Genomic DNA, 20,237 nt, shown 5'->3' with positions numbered 1-20,237 from the left:
AGGGAAGTCTGGACAGGGCATCGGCATTAGCATGCAGTTTCCTGTGCCTGTGCTTTACCAAAATACTAAAGTCCTGGAGGGCCAGGAACCACCTAATCACCCGGGCATTTTTTCCCATCCATTCCCTCATCCATCTCAGAGGGGCATGGTCTGAGACCAGTCTGAATTTGCGGCCTAATAGGTAGTACCTAAGGGTATCAACCGCCCACTTGACGGCCAGGCACTCCTTTTCCATGATTGCATAACTCTTTTCGCAGGCCGAGAGTTTTCTGCTCAAGTACAGAATGGGGTGTTCATGCCCATTTACTTCCTGAGATAAGACGGCTCCTATGCCAACATCTGAGGCGTCTGGAGCACAAACTCTTTCCGGAAGTCAGGTGCTATCAATACCGGTTGGTTGCAAATCTCTGCTTCAGAAGACCACTTGGCCATCGCCGCCTTCGTACCTCTAAGTAACTCGGTTAGGGGTGCCGCTATTGTGGCGAAATTAGGGATAAACCGCCGATAATACCCCACAATACCCAGAAAGGCCCGTACCTGTTTCTTTGAAGCCGGCTGCGGGCAATTCTGGATGGCCTCCACCTTGTTCATTTGCGATTTTATTTCACCCCTTCCAACCACGTATCCCAAGTATTTCGCCTCTTCCTTTTTTCAATGGCTCATTTTCTTGGGTTTATGGTAAACCCGGCATTTCTCAATGCATCCAGTACTGCCTGGACCTTCTGCAGCTGGGTTCCCCAATCTGGGCTGAAAATCACAATGTCGTCCAAGTAAACGGCAACGTATTTTTTATGTGAGCCCAGAATCTGGTCCATGGCCCTCTGGAAGGTAGCTGTGGCTCCCTGTAGCCCGAACGACATTCTAGTAAATTGAAAACACCCGTCGGGTGTGGAAAAGGCCATTTTCACCTTGGCGCCTAAGGCCAGGTGAATCTGCCAGTATCCTTTTGTTAGGTCCAGGGTAGTAATGTACCTGGGAGGCCCCAGACTCTCAATAAGCTCATTGACCCAGGGCATCGGGTAGGCGTTGAACCTGGACACGTCGTTTAGCTTCCTGTAATCATTACAGAACTGCCATTCTCCATTCGGCTTAGGCACAAGAACAATTGGGCTGGCCCAGCCGCTCTTAGATTCTTCGATAACGCCCAGACTCAACATTCTCCTCACCGCCTTGGAGATCACCTCACAGCGGGCTTCGGGAATTCGATCCGGCCTTTGGTTCACCTGTACGTGCCGTTCCGTCAGGATCTCATGCTTCACAACTTGCGTACATTCGGGCAATTCTGAGAACAGGTCTCGGTTAGTGTTGAGCCACCCCCGTAGTGTTCGAGTTCGATTCGGTTCGTCAAACACCCGTGTGTTCGCCGAACTGTTCGTCGAACACCTTCGAACACCGTTAAAACCAATGGCAGGCAAACAAAAACACATAGAAACACATAGAAAACACCTTCAAAGGTGTCCAAAAGATGACAAACTGCACAGAAGACATAACTAACGCATGGAAAAGTGATAAGTACATATAGTCATGCGAAAAGAAAAGAGGTGCAGGAGTAAAAGGAGGGGGAGACACAGATATAGGCATGTCATGCCCTTCTAAAATCCAAAAAGTGAGAAGCCGACACGACCAGTCCGTTCCTGCCCGTGACACCTCCGTGTCGCCGGGTTTGTGCCAGAGCCGCGGTGGACCCTGATGGCCAGCCCCCCTCTCCCAATACTGGTGCCTGTTCGCTGGTGGGTCGAGCGAGCCCCCCTGTGGTGGAGGCAGCTCTAAGCTTTTTAATTTAAATTGTCTCTCTAATTTGAATGAATACACCTTAAATCCTTTTACAAGGATCTATTGGAGGGCAAGTCTCATGCCAGCAACCGTGTAATTCCAGCTCCAATAGCGTCCACTAAAGCTGCTGCAGTTAAAAAGCTTTTATAAGGATCGAGCTCGGCTGTCCACCGCTAGGCGTCCTACCGCTAGTCCCAGCCCCTATGCCTTGGGGTGCCTCCTGATGCTCTTCACTGAGTATCCCGTGGTCCCGAAGCATTTCCTTTGAAAAAATTAAGTGTTCAAACTACAGGTGGTGTAGCTTGCTTAACAGCTGGGAGAATCCGCTGACTAGCAGACACTGCTACTAGGCACAAAGTATTTCCTGGGCTAGATGCAGTTAAAAATTTGTAATTAGATACTATCGTTGGATGCTGAGAAAGCATTCCATAGAGTCTCCTGGCACACCATATATTATTCTCTTAAAAAGCTTGGGGTAGGGGTCTAGGGGACCCTTTTATAGCCAAAATCACGGCCCTGTATCGCAATACGTCACCTAGGCTGAAGATAAATGGAACTGTAGCACCCTGAGGGTTCGGTTGCTACAGAGATATTGCACCTCACCCAGAGGTGTGATATCTCACTCTCAGGTAAGGATGGAGTGTGGATCAGGACCCGACACCTGCATGCATTACACCACATTGCCGTGGGGCAGGGCGACCAATATGCCCCTGAGATGGGCACGACAGTCCCTGTCCCTGGCTGGAGTGGGGGGAGGGAACACTGAGGAAGGGGAACCCTGTAGTGCAGGAGCAGGGAGGAAGCAGTTCCTGGGTGCATTGAGAAGGGAGTATAAAAGGTGGGCACCATCTTAGTTCAGTGCAGAGAAGTCTGAGCAGAAGTGACAGGGAGCAGGGGCTCTGCATGAGCTCTGCTCCGGAGGCGGGCCTAGTAACAGACGCCCAGGCCTGGAAGAGGGAGAAGAAAGGAAGAGGAGTGGAGAAGGCTCCAGGAACGAGGAACGAAGGGATCCCAGGGGTGCGGACGGGTGAGTCGCTACCGCACGCCCGAATCCACCTGCGTGGAGTGGTCAGGCAAAAGGGGGAGACCGGTCCCCGAAACTAGTGGAGGCGGGAAACGACCCTCAGCAAGAAACCGGAGGCTGTGACATTTTATGTGGCGCAGCCCCTCGCTACACCAACTAGGAAAGCACCACATAGGGTCAGGGAAACTGGCGCAAGTTTAACAAGAGGAAGCCCGAGGCAGCCGGACAGAAGGGTTGGTAAGAAAGGCCAGATAAAGGACACACAAAGGGGGTCCTGTGAAGCGCTCCAAAGTTATCTGGGAGTTGTCTGAGCCCCTCACCTGGTGAGCACAGTACGACGTGGGCAGCCGTTACCTGCAGAAGTGGTCTGGATAATAAGAACTGTGAGTAAAGGCCCTGGACTGCATCGCTGACTCCGTGTCATTACTGCTGCTGCCCTGCACCATCACCCCCATCCTCCGCATACACTGCCCTGAGGCTATACTCCTCCCGTGGGGAGTTATGCTACGCTCTGCTGCACCCACAACACCACCCTCAGCGGTCTGCCCTGCAGTGGCGGTTCACTCTGACCGCAATCCACGGGTGGCGTAGTCGGACATTTAAACATCAAAACCACATAAATAGTTCCGCCACTGGTTTGACCACCCTGAGCCACGGAACCGGGTCACCGCCACGGAGACTACAACCACCAGCATCCACCAAAAAGGGTCCGGCTCTGGGAGTCCCAAGGCCCAGGGGGCGCATCAGAACATTTTCATCACCTTTCATAATCACGAATGGGACAAGGCAGGGATGTCCTCTGTCCCCTCTCTTATACATCCTAGTGACGGAGCACCTGCTCTCATCAATTCACCATAACCCCAATATTAGGTGGATTGAGGTGGGAGGCACCGATTACAAGTGCTCTCTATTTGCTGATGATGTCCTAGTATATATCACTCAATCACATATATCCATCCCTGCTGTTATGGCTGAAATAGATCACTTTGTTACATGGTCAAATTTTAAAATCAATGCAGCGAAGTCTGAGGCCCTCGATGTCTCCCTCCCCAAATCCATACAGGATTCCATCCAGTCCAACTTTCCCTTTGCCTGGCCCTCACAGGGTATCAAATACTTAGATGGGAGAGGTCTCTCTGAATAGGGATTCCTATGTTTTCTTAATTTTGGGCCCTTTATTGAACAACTCCATACAGACCACGGTTGGCAAGTTAGAATTGTAAGATTCACTACGTGAACCACTGCTATTTTGTGGAAAAGCACATGTACACTGTGTTCCAAATTATTATGCAAAAAGTGTTTAGGAGTGATAAGGGAAGAATTTGTTTGTTTGTCAGTTAAACTCATTGATGGTGATGTGTGTCAGGGCTCTTTATATCACTGTAAGCAATTGCAGACACCTGTGCTAATTAGTTTGGCAGGTGTGTTCAATGAAAGGCAAGACTACTTAAGAAGGCTGTCCCACATTATTTAGCAGCCTACATTTTCTGCCAAAATGGGAAAGAAAAAGGATGTGTCGGCTGCTGAGAAGCAACAAATTGTGGAGTGTTTAGGTCAAGGCATGACTACAATCAACATTGTGCGATGATCAGGATGAAGTGTCTTGGCAATCAAGAAGTATGTAGCTGATTCACAGTACACACGTGTGCGTGCTGATAAGGGCAAATTGAGGACTCTTTCCTACAGGCAATTACGTCAGGTTAAAAGAGCAGCGGCAAAAAAGCCTTGTCATAGCAGCAGACAAGTTTTTGAAGCTGCTGGTGCCTCCAACGTCCCCCGAACAACAAGATGCAGGGTCCTTCAGAGGTTTGCAGCTGTGCGTACGCCATCCTGTCGACCTCCTCTATCCACTGCACACAAGCAGAAACGGCTCCAGTGGGCCAAACAATACATGAAGACTGATTTTAAAACTGTTTTGTTCATGGATGAGTGCCGTGCAACGCTCGATGGTCCAGATGGATGGAGTGGAGGATGGCTGGTTGATGGACACCCCATGCAAACACGGCTACAGCGCCAACAAGGAGGAGGTGGAGTAATGTTTTGGGCTGGAATCATGGGGAGAGAGATTTTCGGCCCCTTTAGGATCCCTGAAGGGGTAAAGATGAACGCCATAATGTATGTGGAGTTTTTCAAACAGCAGTTCCTGCCATGGTTCAAGAAGAAGAACTGTGTATTCCACAGCAAGATTATTTTCATGCATGATAATGCACCATCTCATGCTGCACATAACACATCTGCATCTCTGGCTGATATGGGCATAAAAGGGGACAAACTTATGGTGTGACCCCCATGCTCCCCTGACCTCTACCCCATTCAAAACCTCTGGAGCATCATCAAAAGGAGTGTCTATGATGGCGGGAGGCAGTTCACATCTAAGCAACAGCTCTGGGAGGGTATTCTGTCCTCATGCAAAACAATTGAAGCAGAAACCATCCAAAACCTGACAAATTCAATGGACGAGAGAGTTCAGAAGCTCCTTTCGAACAAGGGGTCCTATGTGCAAATGTAACATCACCTAGAATAAAGTTTTGAGTTGAAAACTGTTTGATTTCAGTTTCTAATAACCTGCTAATGCTTATAATTTCAAAAATCACCATTTTTTTGGTCTTTATTAAAATGAAAAGGTTGATCGAAGAGTGTGGGGGATCTAAGAGTGTGGCAACCCAGTAGTCAGGATTACTTCGAATTCTGACAATCTGAGGGTCATGTTGCAGGTAGTGCAGCAAGAAGGCACTTATGTGTCTTGCGCATCTCGGAGCCCCAAAATTATTTTCCGGGCTAGATGCAGCTAAAAATTATGATTAATTTTAAATCTGGTGGAGCTTAGTATAGATGGCCTAATAGAATCAGTACTGCACACTGCTACAAAGCCCAAATTATTTTCCAGCCAAGATACAGATAAAGATGATAAGTAATTTGAAAGCTTAAAACGGTTGGTGAGGTGATTTTAACCAATCAAAAAGCTTTTACTCTCCCCAGGATGACACAGGGGTAGAAAAGTCGTTTCGGATCCATGATTTGTTCATCTTTATAAACGTGAGTCTGTCTACATTATCAGTGGAGAGCCGCGTGCGCTTATCTGTCAGCACACCACCAGCAGCGCTGAACACACGTTCAGACAGAACGCTGGCTGCGGGGCATGACAAGATCTCCAAGGCGTAAGTGGCTAGCTCCGGCCATTTATCCAGATTGGAAGCCCAAAAAGAGCAAGGGTCCAGTGACACAGTCATGGCTTCAATGTTTACTTGGAGATACTCCTGTACCATCGTCTCTAGGCGTTCACTATGTGTCAGACTTCTTGTCTCCTGTGGCCTTGCAAAGGATGGGCTAAAAAAGTGGTGAAATGATTCCGCAAAATTGATGTTACCAGCAGATACTGTGTTTCTGTTACGGTTTGAGTGCTGAACACTCGACGGTCCCACGGTTGGGAAGTTGGAACTGTGAGATTCACTACGTGCACCACTGGTGTTTTGTGGAAAAGCACATGTAAGATTCTGCAACAGTCTCTGCTGATACTCCTGCATGCGTGCATCCCTTTCTATGGCAGGAATAATTTCTGCAAATTTACTTTTGTACCGGGGATCTAACAGTGTGGCAACCCAGTAGTCAGGATTATTTCTAATTCTCCCAATTCGAGGGTCATGTTGCAGGTAGTGCAGCAAGAAGGCACTCATGTGTCTTGCGCATCCAGGAGCACCAAGTCCCTGTTGTGTTGGTGGCGAGGTAACAATCATGCTTCCTTCCTCTGTCCTCTCCCCCCAACCTCGCACAACAGAAATGTGATCAAGGTCTCCCTCATCTAATGAGTCTTCCATCAGTTCGTCCTCCACTGCTTCCTGGGCTCCTGCACCTTCCTCACTAGTTTGGCTGCTACCATGCGCCCTGGTAAAACCATCTCCCCCACCCTCACATGCCTGCCGCCTTGGTGCTGCTGACCGTCTGGACCTTGCAGATGTTAGCCCTTCCGCATACAACTCCTCCTCCTCTACTTCCTCCACCTCCTCTTGTGCCACCACCTGACTCCGAATTCTGTTTAACATGTGCTCCAACATGTAAATCACCGGAATAGTCATGCTGATAATGGCATCGTCAGCACTAAACATCTTCGTCGCCATTTCAAAACTGTGCAGAAGGGTGCATAGGTCCCTGATCTGAGACCACTCCTCCAGCGTGATTTGCCCCACCTCTGGATCTCATTGGCCCAGGCTATAAGTCAGAACGTATTGCACCAGGGCTTGTCGGTGCTGCCACAGTCGCTGCAACATGTGCAGAGTTGAATTCCACCGGGTAGGCACATCGCATTTTAGCCGGTGAAGTGGCAGACCCAACGACTTCTGTAGAGATGTAAGTCGCTGAGCTGCGGGATGCGAACGGCGGAAGTGAGCACACAGCGACCGTGCCCTCTGCAGAAGGCCATCAAGTCCGGGATAGTGGGCTAAAAATTGCTGGACAACCAGGTTCAACACGTGAGCCATACAAGGCACGTGTGTGAGATTGCCCCGGCGAAGGGCCGCACCCAGGTTTGCAGCATTGTCGCACACAGCCTTCCCTAGTTTCAGGTCCAGTGGAGACAACCATTCATGAAATTGGTTCTCCAGAGCTGACCACAACTCAGCTGTGTGACTCACATTTCCCAGACATTTCAAAGTAAAAACCACCTGATGACGTTGAGCCCTACTGCCAGCATAGTAAGGAGGTGTGCAGGATCCCTTCTGCGCAGTTAGAAAGCTTGTGGCATGACCAGACAGGCTTTGGGTGCAGGTGGAGGACCGAGAGGAGGTTGAGGAGGCAGAAGCAGTGGAGGAACTTCGAGATAAAGAGGATTGACGCACAACTCGTGGGGACGGCAAGACTTGGACAGCAGCCCCTTGTCCTGCTGTCACCATAGTTACCCAGTGCCCAGTCAGCAACATGTAACGCTCCTGTCCATGCCTACTCGTCCAAGTGTCTGTGGTGAAATGCACCCTGTCACACACAGAGTTTCTCAAAGAAGCGGTGATGTTGTGTGCGACATGCTGGTGGAGGTCAGGCACACCTTTCTTTGAGAAGTAGTGCCGACTGGGCATCTGGTACTGGGGCACTGCGACAAACATAAGGTCTCGAAAATCCTCTGTGTCCACCAGGCGGAAAGGCAGCATTTCTGTAGCCAAAAACTTGCAGATGGTGAAATTCAACCTCTTAGCTTTCTCATGGCTAGGAGGAAATGGTCTTTTACTTGTCCACATCTGAGGGACCGAGGGCTGGCTGTTGTGCTTAGATGGGGTTGATAAGGGTGTCCCCGGCAAACTGCCGGTCTGTGAGGAAGATGCAGGCGGACATGTTAGGTTGCCTTGATCCAAAGGTGGTGCTATCGATGTCGGACAGCGCTCAACACCAGCTGGTGTTACCATCTCCAAAGAAAATGATGACCTGCCAATCACGCTGGCTGTTGCGGGTAAAGAGGTGGCAGGTCTGCGTCCCAAAACAGGTGTGACTGCTGTCCCCCCAGTCACAGAGGATGAAGAGGCCACAGATGCACAAGATGGGGCAGACGGTGGTTGGACCAGCCCGCTAGGCCTGATTGTAGCACAGTGAGCTTCCCACTGCAACTTATGCTTCATGTCCATGTGCCGGTTCATGCATGAAGTACTCAAACTATGTATTTTTTGGCCTCCACTTAGCTTTTGCTGACAAATGTTACAGATAACACGAGTTGGGTCATCTTTATCGATCTGAAAATATGCCCAGGCTATGCAAGGCTTAGCACCCATGCGACCTGAAGAGCCACCACGACTTGTGGTGAGAGGCAGAGTTGTTTTTGAGGATGCAGTTGTTGATGTGCTTCCAGTACTACGTCTCTGTCCAGGAAGGCGCAACCTGACCTCGTCGTCACTAGCATCCTCCTCCTCCACCTCTGCTGACCTCATCTCTTGGCTGACTGTGGTCCTGGATCCGACTCATAAAGATTCTGGGCATCAGTGTAGATCATTTCCTCGTCTGGATTCACAGAAGCGCGGGAGCCGATCTCCATTTCCCAGGCTATAGTATGAGTAAACAGCTGTGCAGACTCAACCATCTGTGTTACCCCATACTCAGACGGGCAGCTGGAGATTTGGGAGCTGTGAGGAAGCAAGTGCGATTGGGGTGACACCTCTGAGGACTGGAGTATTTGTTGAAGTTCATGCGGAGGAGAGCCCTCTTAAAGGAGCACTTGATATCCGTTGAAGCACCTGCTGTTTTTGTGCCTCATCTGGAATTTGTAGCGATTGGCATGGCCGTAAGAAAGGGATCTTATCACATTGTCCGCTAAAAGAAGTAGACATTTTAGTTTGGCTGGAAGATGGTCTTTCTTCTGCAGATGTTACTGTTGCTTTAACACGTACCCCACGGACACAACCTTTTTTCCCCTCCCCAACACGCCTATTCCCCTTTCCACCAGCAGCAGGCCTTTTTCCACTCATTTTGGTGGTTAACGAATTCACAACTCTGGAGTTGTTTGCACAAAAAAACAATGGATGTTAACCGAGCAGAGCTGTGTGGCCAAACTGTGGTATTAGGCCAAAACTATTGTCTGGGTTAGATGCAGAAAAAAATTATATTCAATTTGCAACCTGATGGAGGTCAGTATAGATGGACTAATAGAACAAGTCCCACACACTGCTAGAAGCCCAAATATTTTTTCAGAGCTAGATGCAGAAAATAATTATATTCAATTTGCAACCTGATAGAGGTCAGTATAGATGGACTAATAGAATGATGCTATGCCCAAACGGTTTTACTTCACTAGGTGCAGTAAAAAAAATTGGTATTCTATACACAGGTGGTGTAGCTCGCTACAAAGATAGGCTACTCCACTAACTAACACACTCTGCAATAGGCCAAAAAGGATTAGCTTTGCTAGATTTAGCCAAATGCTGTGAAAAAAACTTGCACAGCACTGGCACAGACCTGCCTGGCAAAAACTGATAGGAACTGATCTAACTTAGTCCTGAAAAGGACTGCAATTACAATTAGTCTTTACTCCCAACCTATCTATTTAAGAGCACAGACCTGCCTGATAAAAGTCATAGGAAATGCTGTAACCTAGTCCTTAAAAGGACTGCAATCACAACTATTCCCTACTCCCAAGCTCTCTGTAGATTTGTGTGAAAATTGGCTTGAAATTAACAAGGTATAGCGCACACAGCAACAGCGGTGCCGTCTAACATGCAGCTGCAGCAGTGAGAAAATGGTGGCGACGGGGAAAATGGCTGGGTCTTATAGGGCAAGGACATGTGACATACACTGCCAATGACACATGCCCTTGCTTGTGTGAAAAAAAGCACTTCGCTCCGTGTGTGCGCTGCTGATAGGCTGACAGACTGCACCTCCCCACTGTAAATGCGGGAAAGAGAAAAAAAATGGAGATCTTCATTATTCCTGCAGAGATCCATCCCCTGCCCCTCCCCCCGCCCCGCTGTACACTCAAACTGCGTATTAACATTAATTTTCATCATTACTGAGAAAAAATCCAGTTATGATTTTGGTGCACGAACAGTTATCGAACATAACCTCGAACAGCCGAATTTTTTTCAAATCGTTCGTGTTCGCTGAACGGCTCGAACACCGCCCAAAACAGCTCGAATTTGAGATTGGCGAACAAATCGAGTCGAACACCGCTCATCTCTAGTCTCGGTTTCTCTGCAATAGTTCTCGGCACTGTTGTTTCTAGGCCAGTGACAGCGTTTTTGTCACTGTAATGTCCTTAACCCTGTCTTCAGGATTTGCCCCTGGGGATGGAGCTTTCACCTGTTCTTTGTCTCGCTGCGGCTTCCATAAGTTGATGTGGTAGATCTTCTATGGCTTCCTACCTGGCTGGTGGACCTTGTAGGTGACTTCACTCAGCTTCTCAACTACTTTGTACGGTCCTTGCCACTTCGTACGATCCTTGCCACTTAGCCAGGAACTTACTCTCGACCGTGGGTACCAACACCAACACCCGATCTCCAGGGCTGAATTGTCTCAGCCTTGCGGCCCGATTGTAGACCCTCGTCTGGGCTTCTTGTGCATGTAGAAGACTCTCCTTCACAATTGGCATAACTCTTATGATCTGGTCCTGCATTTCGACCACATGCTCGATGACACTCCTGTGGGGTGTAGCCTCTCCTTCCCAGGTCACCTTTGCTATGTCCATAAGTCCCGAGGGTGTCGTCCTTATTGCAGTTCAAATGGCGAGAACCCTGTAGAGCTCTGGGAAGCTTCCCTAATGGAGAACAGCAGGTATGGCAGCAGGCAATCCCAGTCTCGCCCATCCTTCTCCACAACTTTCCTTAACATCGACTTTAAGGTCTTGTTGAACCGTTCTACCAGTCTGTCCGTCTGCGGGTGGTATACCAACGTTCGGAGTTGCATAATTTGGAGGGCCTTACACAATTCTCTCAACACCTTCAACATGGTCTGTCAGGATCTCCTTGGGCAGACCCATCTGGGAGAAAATATGATCCAGCTCTCTGGCGATACTTCTGGAGGAGGAATTTTTTAATAGTACTGCCTCCAGATATCACGTAGCATAGTCCATTATAACCAGAATGTATTGGGGTCCTCGGGCAGGCTTCACCAGGGGCCCGACAAGGTCCATGGCGATCCAGTCAAATGGGACCTCTATGGGAGGTAACGGCACTAGGGGGCTCCGAAAATAGGACACGGGGGCCGTTAGCTGACAGGTGGGACATGACCGGCAGTAGTTCACAATCTGCTGGTGACATCCAGGCCAGTAGAACCTTTGTAGGACCCGCTTCCGAGTCTTATCTACCCCTAGATGCCCACCCAAAATGTAAGAATAGGTTAGGCCTAACACTCTACGCCTAAAGGGTCCCGGCACTACCAACTGCTCTATTATCTCCCCTTTTGGGTTAGTGATCCTATAAAGAAGCTCCCCATTGAGTGCAAAATATGGGAACCTGGTGTCAGCCCCTGACTCCTGAGCAACCCCATTGATCACAGACACATTGTCAAATGCAAATTTCAAGGTGAGATCCTGCATCTCTGCAGTCCCAAAGTTCCCCCCCAGACACCCCCAAATCTGGGACCTCTCTTCCGGGGTCACCACCTCATCTTTGTCCCCTGCAAGGACACACAGGGGAAAGTCAACTGCCTCTGACTGCGACGGTGATGCATCATGGAGTGACCGGCTCTTGGTTTAGATACTTGGCACCCCCGCTTTCCGCCACAAGTCAATATATACACACAGACCCATACACACACACACAGATAGGTCCAGAAATATTTGAACAGTGACTGAATCTTCATGATTTGGGCTCTGCTTGCCACTATTTTTTATTTAAAATGAAACAACTGAGATGTAATTGAAGTGTAGATGTTCAGATTTAAATAAAGGGGTTGAACAAAAATATCCTGTGAAATGTTTAGGAATTGCAAAATTGCAATAATTTTTCTGCAAAGCCTCTTCATTTCAGAGGCTCAAAAGTAATTCGACAAACTAACTTTACCATAAATTAAAAGTACATTTTTAATATTTTGCAGAGAATCTTTTGCAGACAATGACTGCCTGAAGTCTGGAAGCCATGAACACAACTAAACGCTGGGTTTCCTTCTTTTTGATGCTTTGCCAAGCCTTTACTGCAGCTGACTTATTCGGCCGCTGGTCGCTGGCTGGAAGAACTCACTTGCCAAGCTGCTCCGTCTTCTGGTAGTGGGCGACGCTTGGCACTGCACATCCAGGTCCTTTTCAAATCAATAGGAGGTGGCCACTATCAGAAGACGGAGAAGCTTGGCCACTATCAGAAGACGGCCAGCTACGCAAACGAGTATTTCAGGTCGGCGGTCTCTGCCGTTGACACAGATAAAGCTGATCGGCGGGGGTGCCAGGTGTCGGACCCCGGCCGATCAGACATTGATGACCTATCCCATGGATAGGTCATCAATGTAAAAGTAGTGGACAACATCTTTACGTTTTGTCTTAAGGATGTGAAATATATGCTTAATGGGGTTGAGATCTGGTGATTGACCTGGCCATCGCAGAATATTCCACTTTGCCTTAAAAAACTCTTCAATTGCTTTCGCTGTATGTTTTGGGTCATGGTCCATCTGTACTGTGAAGTGCTGATGAATCAGTCTTGCTGCATTTGGTTGAATCTGAGCAAACAGTATAGCGCTGTACACTTCAGAATTCATCCAGCTGCTTTTGTCTTCAGGCACATCATCACTAAATACTAGTGACCAGTGCCATTGGATACCATGCATGCCCATGCCATGCCACTGTCTCCACCATGTTTTACAGAGGATGTGTTGTGCTTTGAGCCATTCTAAGCCTTCTCCATACTTCTTTCTTCCCATCATTCAGGTACAGGTTGATGTTAGATTCATCTGTCCAGTGAATGCTTTTCCAGAGCTGGAAACATGTGCATGTTTTTTTTTTGGCCCCTCAGCATTTGCCCTCATAAAGACTTCTTTTAATGGTAGATTTAGATATGGAAACACTTACTATCTATTGAGTGTTCTTCACTTTCATGGATGTTGTAAAGGGGTTTTTCTTTACCATGCAAACGATTCTGTGATCCTCCACCACTGCTGTATTCCATGGACGTCCAGGCCTTTTTGAGTTCCCAAGCTCACCAGTGTGCTCCTTTTTTGCAAAATGTACCAAAGTGTTAATTTGGCCACTCCTAATATTTCTGCTATCTTTCTGATGGATTTCTTCTATTTTCAGCTTAATGATGGTCTATGTCTCTCCTATTGAGAGTTCCTTTGAGCACATGTTGTGGGATCACAACAGCAGCTTTCAAATGCAAATGCCACACCTGGAATCTGCTCTAGACATTTTACCTGCTTAACTGATGATGGAATAATGAGAAAATAGCTAATGCAGCCCATGAAAGAGCTTTTAAGACAATTGTCTAATTACCTTTGAAAAAGAGGCAGCTACATATTAAGCAGATGTAGTCCCTAAACCCTTACTCCAATTAGGATGTGAATATTCTCAAATTAAAACCACTGAAAGTAAGCACTTTAAGCCCATATTGTTTATATAATTTATCTTAAAAATGTTTTGGTAAACAGATAAAATGCCAAAACTTGTGTCATTGTTCAAATATTTCTGGATCTAACTGTATATACTGTATATAGTTATATATTTTACTAGCTAAAGTTAGATACTGATTTATACACACACAAAAAAACATATATATATATTGTGGTAAGAAGACTCGCTCAGCCACTTCCGGAAGTAGACTCAGGAACCCGGGTTTTCATTGCAGGCTTTATTAGCTGCATAAAGCTCTGCACTTCAGCAAAATAAATACAGCCTTACTTGGCTAAACAACAAAACAAAAGATAAACTATAGCACAGTCCATATATGTGTGTGCGGGTGGTCACACACAAGTTATGTCCAACCTTCAGCTCCCTCCTGAGATATGGCTGTCTAGTCTGGAGACCTTGCCTCTCCAAACACAACTCATAGAAAAAAAAACAGGACTGAACATTTAAACGATGCTCAGCCACACCCTGGGGTGGAGGTATGGGGAATGACGTCCCTCCCATCACTATGTCATTCCTCTAAAACTACGCCCTTTAAGTGAGTTAACCCACCAGAAAGTAAAGCTGGCAGAAAGTCCACTGGTTTCAGTTCACACAGGCTAGCAACCTGTGCGACACATCCCTCCCCTCATATACCATACCAGTGACTCTGTTTTATATATATATATATATATATATATATCAGTTTAGGTAGTAAAATATATAGGTTTTTACCACCAAATCTGGGAGCAGAATTATGTAGAGACAGAGACCCTGATTCCAGTGATGTGTCACTTACTGGGCTATTTGCTGTATTTTTTATAAAATCACTGTCTTATCAGCAGGAGATTATCACTAAGGGACTAATAAGTCTTTTTTTGACAACAAACTGCAGATGGTCATTGTTTCCGCCAAAGGGCTTCCTGACAAAGTGGTAGGGTCTAATCTGTATATTATCCCTCAAATTTAAAGCAAGAGTGATCATCAAAATTGTAAACTGTTAAACTTTATCATTATATAATTTTTAAATACATTATCTTATTTTACAGTCTTAAGTAGCTCGTGGTTTGATCATCTAAGGGGCTGGTACCAGCACAAAGAGGATTTTGACATACTTTTCTTGACATATGAGGAAATGATAAAGGTAATTAAGATCATGTGCATTATAGAAATATACGTCCATTCCTGGGGCATGCAGTAGAATTTTTACCTATATACAGGTTTTATTGCCAAAGACCTAAACCCTGACAATTGTGATGCCCAGTTACTTACTTTTTTCCAATAAGTATGTTAAAATGTCCGTGCATTTTTTAACTAAGGCCACCGCCCCACTATCAGTATTTGGTCAGTATTCGGTTAGTATTTTTTCTCAGGAGTGGGAGCCAAAAACACGTGAGGAACAATCAGAGAAAAGGTATAATAGAAACAAGTCACCAATTCTGCATTTATCACCCACTCTTGGTTTTGGCTCCCACTCCTGAGAAAAAATACTGAACGAATACTGACCAAATACTGATAGTGGGGCCTTGGCCTTAAGCTAAAATACATATATTCTGCATTACAACAGATTTTCATATTTTTTTAAGTTAAAGGGGTTTTCCAGGAATAGAAAACATAAATAGCTAAAAGAAATGTTAATAGAAATAGCATTTCTAAATAATAGAGATGACCCAATCAAATTTGAATTCTCCAGCTTTGTCAAATTTTTATCTAAAATCAATTTTTCACAAAAGTGATTTGCAGCAAATCACAAGTATTACAATGCCTTCAATTGCCCCGAAAAAACATGTAACACTGCTGAGGTCTCCTAGGACTGTATTGAACCCCTATCAGTTCTATAAAGAAGCTCTCCCAACAAAGTTTTTATCCTCTTTATATATTGCAATCATCACATTATATAGCGCTGTGTACTTACAATTGCTCATTTTGACCTTCTATCCAGTAAATTCTTCTATTTTCTCTGATCTGTGTAGAAACAGGAAGTCTCTTTTCCCTGTTTAAATCATTCCCCTCTTCACCTCCTGTCTCAGCTGCTGCCTGACCAAGTCCTGCCAGGGAGTTTTGCAGAGAATCATGACTCATACAGGGAACATAGACTTCCTGTTTCTACATACAGCTTAGAAGGATTCAGTTAGTCAGTTTTGAATCACTGATGACTGTTTATTCCTTTAAGTAATTTTTCCAATATAAATATGAAATGGATGACATTGTTGATGCCACAGCTGTCCCTACTGACAAGTTTAGTAGCCTCTTTGAAGAGTCTCAGTAGGCGATACATAACCCTCATCAGCTGCTAGTGGTGGATTTCAAAGTATCTTGGAAGCAAGCAAACTGCATGATATATTCAGACCACACTTTATGTTGCTCATACAGATGCTCCAACAGTACAGTGCCTTGTGAAAGTATTCACCCCCTTGGCTTTACACCTATTTTGTTACATTACAATATGTATTTAAATATTTCTGCAATCCGATTTGTGCGTGATGCATCAGCACTAAATAGTCTAAGTTGGTGAAGTGAAGTGAGAAAAATATAGACAAAAATTAAATGTATTGAATAAAATAAGTAAAAATTGGTATGCGCATATGTATTTATCCCTTTTGCTTTGAAGCCCCTAAAAATTTCTGGTGCAAGCAATTACCTTCATAAGTCACATGCTTAATGAAAGGAAGTCCACCTGTGTGCAATCTTAGTGTCACATGATCTGTCAGTATATACACACCTTTTCAGAGAGAAGAAGCAGAGGAGTAGCAAGGATTGATGGATTATTTAGTAGCAGTAGGATTCTAGTAACAGGGGTAGATTATTTAGGCAGTAGAGGTAAGGATGGACTGGAAAGGTGTGAGACCATCAGTAGAGAGGCTAAGTAGCGAGGCTAAGAGATGATGAGGACATGCACAAGTATTTTACTAGATTTAAGGTTGAGAAAAGGATGGATTCTGTAAATATTTTTGAGATGGCGGCATCAAGAGGTGATAAGAATTTGTATGTGTGGTTTGAAGGACAAGGCAGGGTCAAGGGTTATTCAGAGGAAGCGGACTTCTGGTACAGAGGAAAGTGTGATGTCATTTATTGTGATAAATAGATCAGGTAGGTGAATTAAGTTGCATGGAGGAAAGATGATGAGTTTGGTTTTGTCCACATTGAGTTTTAGGAAGCAAAAGAAGAAGGAGGAGGATATGACTGATAGACCCTCTGGGATTCTGGACAACAGACAGGTGATGTATGGACGTGAGAGGGAGATATTCCTTTCATTAACGTATAGGTGGTAATGGAAGTCATGCAACTTTATGAGTTGTCCCAAGCCAAAGGTATAAATGAAGAATAGTAGGGGTTCCAACACAGAGGCTTGAGGGACAATAACAGAGAAAGGGCATGGTGTGAGGAAGTAGTATGAAGAGATCCATGAGAGGTCAAGGTCTTTGACCCAAGGGAAGAAATGATCTGTAGTAGGAGGGAGTGGTCAATTGTGTCAAAGGCAGTGGACAGGTGTAGAAGGTGGAGTATAGAAAATTGTCTATTATCTTTGGCGGTAAGTCTTTAGTAATTTTGGTTAGGGCAATTTCAGTGGAGTAGTGGGGACGGAAGCCAGATTGTAGGTAGTCAATGAGTGAGTTAGATAAGAGGTAGGAGGAAAGTCAGTGTGGACATGCTGTTTGAGGGGTTTGGAGGCAAACAGGAGCTTCAATATGAGATGATAGCTGGACGTAAAGGTCGGGGTGAGGTGTGGTTTCGTCAGGAGTGCGATTTTGGTATTATTGAGAGCAGAAGGAAAGATACCAGAAGTTAGTGATAGGTTAGGATTGGTATTAGCATCATGGGGTGGTTGGGGTGGAGGTGGGATGGGATAGGGTAAAGTACACAAGTGGTGAGGTGTGATTTGGAGAGAAGATGTGTGAACTTTCCTTCAGTGATGGCAGGGAGGAAGGTATTGGGGGAAGGGCATTGGTCGGTTATATGAAGAGGTTATAGGGGTTGATTAGTAAAGACATGCCTGATTTGGTCGATCTTGTTTTTTGAAATGAGCGGCAAAGTCTTCTGGAGAGATGAGGGAGGTCGGAGGGGGCAACGGTGGGCGGATGAGGAAGTTATCTTTTTCTTTAACATCTTATTTTACTTGAAGAAACTTTTCATGATTAAATTTAGAAATGAAGCCATGAGTTACTTTTCCCAAATGTAGAGCAGTCACAAAGTTCTAGGCTTTTACGACAATACCCATTTGCAGTTGGTAGATAGCCATCCTTTGTGAGATTTGCTGCTTGATGCAGAGGAGCAACTCATCAAAAAACAATGATGCAAGTCTGAGCATAAGCCATAATTTCCCAAAAGGAAGCAGAATTACCAGCATATATAGTAGTGGTTGAATAATAGGACTAAATGATACGGTAGCAATTGCATCACCAGCAACTTGACTAGATGAAAGTTGAGGAGGGGGGGGACATGTTCCAGCATCACCAACCAGGTAAAAGTAAATTGTTTATTAGTGTATCATTAAAACCGAGTTAAAATCAAAGTTCCTTTCGCGTTTCTGGCACTGAGATGTGCCCTTAGTCATAGGATATAAAACAACAATAAAGCACAATGTTGTATACACATGAAAACCAATCACAATGGTGATGCTGGAAGACGTTCCTCCCCCCTTCTTTCCTTGTTGCATATGGCTGCAGTCACCGCAGCAAGACTAGTTCCCTACAGGAAATCTCCGACCGAAGCTGATGATCACAGCGGCATGGTAGTAGTTGGATTGAGCGAGGCCGCGCATGTCTAGTCGGCATGTAACAGCATGTATGCTAATCAGATATTTGTGGTCACGTGCCCTGTGCCCTTGCCACTAACACTGAGAAATCCTCACAGTGTACAGTGTGAACAATGTGAGGATTCACAAGTTTGCAATCACATAGAGTGACTGCAGACTTGCAACCTAAGACCAGACAAACCCTTTATGTCTATAAACACTGTGATACAGAGTCCTGCTAACAAAAGGCCCCCATATACATTAGACAATGGGGTTAGCAAAGCGGGCCAGTCACATCCACAAAATGTGGATTTGACTTGCTCCATGTGCTTCTTCAGATCTGTTTCAAATGGAAGAAGCACGGAAGTCTATTTAATGGGTCTGTTTTCCACAGACTTCAAATTTTAGAAAGGAAAAAAACGCATACTGTTAAAATCCATTTTTTTTAGCTATGTGTCAGAGATTTATCACAAATATTACAGGTCAAGAAGGTCTCGCAGGACTACCTGCTGTGATTTCTTGAGAGAACAGCTCTCTGCTGCCCCCTATCGTTTGGACAATTGCACGATTGGCCAACGATCAATAGAGGAGGCCGTAGGCTGTTTGCACTAACAGGCCAGTTATTGGAAAACTAACAGTGAGCTTATGGTATATACATCTTCGGATACCAACACATGGAATATGTGTATATAGCCCCGTACGATCACCCCTAACTCCACGATAACCCCAAACTACTCGCTGCCACCACCAGTCGTTTTACAGACTGACTAGATGCATGATATGTAGCGTATGGCTTTGAGACACTGTTACAGAACAAAAGGATCAGAATTATTACATTTTACATTTCATCATAAGGGAGGCAGTGTTTATGAAAAATATACAAAAGATTTTACAAAGAGGACAAAGCAATACAGTATATACAGTTACCAAAAATAAAAGAGATAAAGAAGAGAACTTACTATGAACTTAGTCAAAGGAGAGCGCTTTGTTTGGGGCCGTTCAGCAAACGGGACACATGCATGCACAATGTGCCTCTCTCTACAGGAACACAAATCATAATTTGGATTGATCTTTTATCACCCCCTGAGTTCCACCCACACACCACCCCCTGTGATTACCTCATGTAGGCTGGATTGTGGGCTGTCCTCTTTCAGGCTTTTATAAAAATCCCACTTATGCAATAACTCGACTCCTGATGGTCACAGAATTTTGAGATTTCCACCATATTTTCTGTGGGCTTTTACCTTTCCATAGATAGTAAACATGCATAACTGTTGTCAGTTATCTGGTTACTGTGGATTTGTGGCTCATAGGCAGGGGTTACAGTTATGAAAAATGATGTGACGCACCCCTGGGCCTGCTGTGTCGCGCAGCGTCTCGCGCACGGGGGCTTACCCGGAACCGGATCAGGTGAGGGTTGTAGTCTCCGAGTGGCGGGGACCCGGTCCGTGCCCAGGGAGTCAAACTCAGTGTGTGACAGTCTTGATAGATGTTATTTGAGTGTCGACTACGCCACCCGTTGATTTGCAGCTATGGAGCTGCCGCTGCAGGGCAGACCGCTGAGGCCGGTGTAGAATTGTGCAGCGTGATAGTATAACCCCCAACGGGAGGGGTATGGCCTCAGGGCAGCCGACGTGGAAGATGGGGGTAGCAGGAACCACTCAGAGACGGTGCGGTGTAATTCAGGGTCTTTACTGGTAACAACGATAGAC

General features: G+C 45.8%; 1 protein-coding gene across 1 annotated transcript in view; it reads left to right on the top strand.

Moving 5' to 3' along the window:
• LOC141259638 (amine sulfotransferase-like) overlaps positions 1-20,237 on the top strand; it is a 266,645-nt gene that overhangs the window by 238,333 nt on the left and 8,075 nt on the right. The window contains exon 5 of the mRNA XM_073675901.1: positions 14,840-14,934. Coding sequence (XP_073532002.1) covers positions 14,840-14,934 — 95 coding nt within the window. The remainder of the gene's footprint in view (positions 1-14,839; positions 14,935-20,237) is intronic.

Source organism: Phyllobates terribilis, unplaced genomic scaffold (genome assembly GCF_046119375.1).
Source record: "Phyllobates terribilis strain yellow unplaced genomic scaffold, ASM4611937v1 Scaffold_3__8_contigs__length_932513732, whole genome shotgun sequence".
Taxonomy (NCBI): Eukaryota; Metazoa; Chordata; class Amphibia; order Anura; family Dendrobatidae; genus Phyllobates; species Phyllobates terribilis.
This window is presented reverse-complemented; position numbering and strand designations above follow the sequence as displayed.